At 32.9% G+C, this 4,928-nt stretch overlaps 1 protein-coding gene across 2 annotated transcripts; it reads right to left on the bottom strand.

Annotated features, from left to right (window-relative positions):
- Positions 1-1,706: 1,706 nt before the first annotated feature.
- On the bottom strand, positions 1,707-4,340 carry LOC121261769 (dormancy-associated protein homolog 4). 2 transcript variants are annotated; one of them, XM_041164219.1, is made up of 3 exons: positions 3,831-4,340; positions 2,850-2,933; positions 1,707-2,347 (listed from the first exon to the last, which is right to left on the bottom strand). In XM_041164219.1, exons 1-3 carry the CDS (start codon positions 4,078-4,080, stop codon positions 2,343-2,345), a joined length of 339 nt encoding a protein of 112 aa, XP_041020153.1. In that variant the 5' UTR covers positions 4,081-4,340; the 3' UTR covers positions 1,707-2,342. The 2 variants fall into 2 exon arrangements, with proteins under 2 accessions (XP_041020153.1, XP_041020152.1); XM_041164218.1 differs by having other exon boundaries at positions 2,831-2,933; positions 3,831-4,339.
- Positions 4,341-4,928: the final 588 nt, after the last annotated feature.

The raw sequence follows: 4,928 nt of genomic DNA, 5'->3' as shown, positions 1-4,928 counted from the left end.
TGAGTATTAGGTTATTTTAAGTTTATTATTTTTCTCCTTTAGGTTTTGACAGTTATGTCAGTCCACCACTTTCATGCTTTTCTTATCCATTAGTCAGTTTTACAGTTTTTCACATTATCCATTGAGTATTAGATTATTTTGAGTTTATTATTTTTCTCCTTTAGGTTTTGACATCAGTCCACCACTTTCATGCTTTTTCGTTGTAAGCTTTTTATTTGAGTTTTTCACATCTTTATCTGTCAGTCTGTATGTTGTATGTCTACTTTTTCTTATCTTTTAGTCTGTTTTGCAGGTTTTCACATTATCCATTGAGTATTACCTTTTGGAATTTCTCATGCAAGATATTTTTTTTTTCATCTTTTCCTCATATTGTTTAGCAGCAGTACATCTTATTCATCTTTTTTTCAGATTGTCTTGGTATGATTACGAGTACTTTTCCTCAAGAATAAAGTTGATTCACATTATGAGAAAGAGAATTCTTTGATCTGAAATTCTCATAAACATGTACATGGTAAGAAAGGATCTTGCTACGACTTCCTTCACACATGAGAGCCCATGAAATGCATTATGTTTACTGTAGATCTCGATTGTTGATATATTTGGGTGTATTCAGACCTTTCGTAGTCCTTCCATTCCTTTTCAAACAGAGAATGGAAATAAAGGGGAGATAAAAGTAATTCTGCTAACTAAGTTACTTGCTTTTAATTATACCTTTTCTGTTATGGACCGTCAAATTAGATACCCTTACAAAGTTTGTTAATTTTCATTTACTAATAAATTGAATTAAATTAATCCCATGCATTTTGTAACATTAATAGTAGAACTCATGCATTCAGGGTTGGTCAAATTCAGTATCTGAAAGTACTGTGTACACCGTTGTAGGAGGATCGAGATGGATATTGATAGGAATCGTTAAATCACTACTGCAGCTTTGGAAACGGTGATTTTAAGTCAAACTTTTCACATCTTTATCCGCTGAGTGGTAAGATATTTTAGGTTTATTATTTTTATCCTTTATATTTTGCCAATTGTGTCAGTAAACTATTTTTATGCTTTTTCTCTTCTACAGGTTGTATGTTTTGTCCTCTATCGAGCCCCTACACAGTAAATTCTTATTCATCCGTATAAAAGTTGTGTTGTATTGGACCTTTTTTATCCTTCTTTTTTATTCCTTTGTGTCCCTTTTTGTGAGGATGTAAATGTCTTTTGAGTATTAGACAAATGTGCCCAACGCGCTTTGCACATTAAATCACTGCTAAAATTTGTTAGATAATTTATTAATCATTTTCCTTTTGTAAAAGATTATATAATTTTTGTAAAAAATCTGAACTAGGCAAACGTCCCTTGGACGTTGCTCTATTACTAGTATATATATATATATATATATATATATATATATATAGCTAAAACAAACAAAAAAAGGGGATCAAGATAGGTGACAAGTAATGGGTCAACATCATCAGGCCAATCTAATTTATATCAACTTGGGATAGCCTTGGGCCATTTAGGTTTTTGAAAGATCGATATAAACCTAATAATGGTTATATTATATCTTGCATCGGTCGAGGAGACAATTAAATATAATAGAGATATGATATTGCTACTGGAAAGAAATATGCAATTTATATTATATAAGGTATATATATTTTGAAAAAAAAAACAAGAAAAAAGAAGGTAGTCGAGGCAAAATCAACATATATAGTACGTCAGACCAATTGAGGATATATATATATATATATATATAGTGCATACAATATTAACTTTCATCTCCATTTAGAGTTTCTGCATTGAGAGAGGATTCAAAACACAGTTCATATATATTTACACAAATTAAGAGATCACGCACTGATCAACATGCATGAGTACTAAAGGCTCAGGAAGGGGAAAATTAATGAAGAAATTAAGCAAAGAAAACAATAATAACGAGCCTCCAAATCTCGGTCACCCCAAAGCATCGGTTCATTAGGCAGCTTAATTCATTAACAAAGCCGGGTATCCCCTGCATGCCCCTCGGCTTAATTTCCTCCTAATTGGAAACTCCAAAGCATTGGTTCTAATTAATTTCTTCGAACATTCTTCATCCAAGCTAGCCATCCATTTTATTATATATATATATTATATTTAGTACTAGTCTAATTAATAATTTGTTATATTTACATGTAGACGCATATATAAGCTGAGACCATATATATGGCTAGGGCTAGGGCGCTCTCTCTCTATATATATGTACAAATATTATATATATATATATATAGATACATGATCATATGATATTTCTGCGGATGCTTGAAAGCTGAAACAAAATCGCCACTTGCTCCCTCAACGATCCAAAGCAGTAATCACTATCCTGAAACACATGTAGGAGTAGACGATCATCAGGATCCCGCCGGATCGAATACAGGCATGCACATTTCCCTAAATTACAATTTGCTCCTCTCTTTTTTTGCCAGATTTTTTTACCATGTCATTTTTATAGCTAGGAACTAAAAGCTTGTAATCGGGCGTTAATTGTTCGTGAAATTCATGATTTCAAACTTCTAACCAAAAAAGCTAATATTTTGATTGGAATAAACTAGTACGCGAGAAATTAGTAATGAGTTTTTTTTAGTTACGTTGCATACAGTCATTTTTTCATATTTTTAATACACTTTATTGATATGTTTGGCTAAAATATTTATTTTATATTAAAAAAATAATATTATCAATTGCCTTAATAGAGTGCGTAATGAATAGGTAAAAATGACTCCACGTGAAAAAAAAATTTATGGACAATTTCCAGAACGGCAATGGCATATATGTCATTCGGAAAAGTAAATAAAAGAGAGAGAACCAATCATAAGCGGTCGGACTTCTTGACTCAGCCTGTTGATCTAATGCCCCGGCTGACGATTTTCTCCTCGTAAGTTTCTTGAAGTCTCCGCCTGGTGTCCCCGCTGCATGCAAACCAAAACCCATATAAACCACATATAATACAACATAAACAAAGCCATACTTTGATTTGTACATAGAAAAGAAAAGGCTTGCATTGTTTGGCTGCTGAGAAAACATATATACGACAATGAAATATAAGAAATGATTTATATAAGTTTTAAATATACAAGTTTCATATAAATTCTTATAAAAAAAATAGACTTCACCTAAAAAAATTATAAAAAAATTATTTTTTATTAATGAGACCTACTTTTTACAAATGATTTGTGCGAAATTTGTCTATTTAAAATTTATAAATAACATTACTCAAACATATATTTTAAAAAATTGTCCACTACTTTAATAACTATGCATGAAATATTGATGAACCCCGGTGCCCGCCCATGATGATCACGACCCCGACAGGATATAATATAATGAATTGGCATTCATCCCTTTCCAGGCGGCCAAGACTTTCTTATAAGCAATCAACAAACGGGGGATCGTCTTCACAAATCAATTAAATAAAAGAGAAAGAGTCTGTTAATTAATCCTAAAACATAAATTTCAACCTGATCTATCTGATCCAGAACATAAGATACTGAATAAGTTCTTTATTATTTCTTTTCCAACCATTAATCACTCTATTTTTTTTTTTTGCCTCGATCGATAAACCTCCCGAAATAATATTTAAACAAAGAGATATAATAAATCCATTTACACTATTCATTTCCATCCAACCATCTCTATAGATATAATAAATCCATTCTTTTCTTTTTCTTTCTCCGAAGCAAGAAAACCGTCTAAGAAAAAGAACATCATGATCTCCATACCCTCTGATATATTGATTTCATGCAAGCGAGAGAGAGAGAGAGAGAGAGAGAGAGAGACCAGGGGGAGGGGTAATTATTTAAACTTACGTGTTAGAGGTGTCTCAGGGTTGCTTGGCCCGGCCGGAGATTCTGGTGCCGAACCGGGATCAACCGAAAGGTTTCTAAAATTGGAGTTAGACCTAAGAATGGTAATGCTCCGAGTGACAGGCACCTCATTGGCTACCATAGGAGTCGATCGTGTTGCTGAAAATGAATCATACTTGCGCAGTTTGCCGAGGCCGGTGTCGGGTGCCGGACCGGCAAGTGTTTCGTCCCAAAGCTTGTGAAGGAAACCCATGACTTCTTTTCTGTGTAACAACCGGAACGGCTAATTTACGTGTATGTACGTGTATTATATGTATAAGCTGGTACGTATGTATATGATATATATATATATACTTATTTTGTGAAATATTGGCTTTAGATCGGCCTAGCTAGCTAGCTTTACAAAATAAGTATATATACGAAGAGATGGGGGAACGAAACGAAAGAGAGAAGATGGAACAATGGGTAGAAAGAGTTTTATCTTTCTTCTGCGAAGAAAGATCATGTAAGTCTAGGGTTTTTTATAGGGGAAGTCTTGTGCATGAGAATTAAGGTACTAGAGGATAAGATGTTTGACGGCTAAATTTGAGTTGGGGTAGCTCCGGCTAATATGGCTTTGTTTGGAGCCATCAAATCTATTTGGGGTATGGTTAAATTAACCATGCATGTGGGTCGCCGTCGTTGGAAGTTTATAACTCCCATCATTAATCTCATCCAGATCTCCATCGTTCGTTAACAACGTACGGGTCAAGATCACAAGCTCTTATTTAATTAACTGCTCGTTTAATTAATATACATGCAAGAAGAAGAAGAAGATTAACGTCATACTTGAATTGTGTGTTCAAACTTCAAAGTTTCTGCATCCATTTAATTAATTAATTTGTTTATATATATATTATATATATGGACGTTGCTATGTCCACAGAGAAAATTTCATATTCATTTAAAAATATTTACTTAATTACTAAGTAAAAATAACATTAAAAAAAATTTTAGTGGCCATGCCATCGGTGACCACCTTCTGTGAGAAAAGTATTTTCCTATATATATATAATACTACGTATATATATATAATACTACGTGTATATATATATATATAAT

This window comes from Juglans microcarpa x Juglans regia, chromosome 1D (genome assembly GCF_004785595.1).
Source record: "Juglans microcarpa x Juglans regia isolate MS1-56 chromosome 1D, Jm3101_v1.0, whole genome shotgun sequence".
NCBI lineage: Eukaryota > Viridiplantae > Streptophyta > Magnoliopsida > Fagales > Juglandaceae > Juglans > Juglans microcarpa x Juglans regia.
This window is presented reverse-complemented; position numbering and strand designations above follow the sequence as displayed.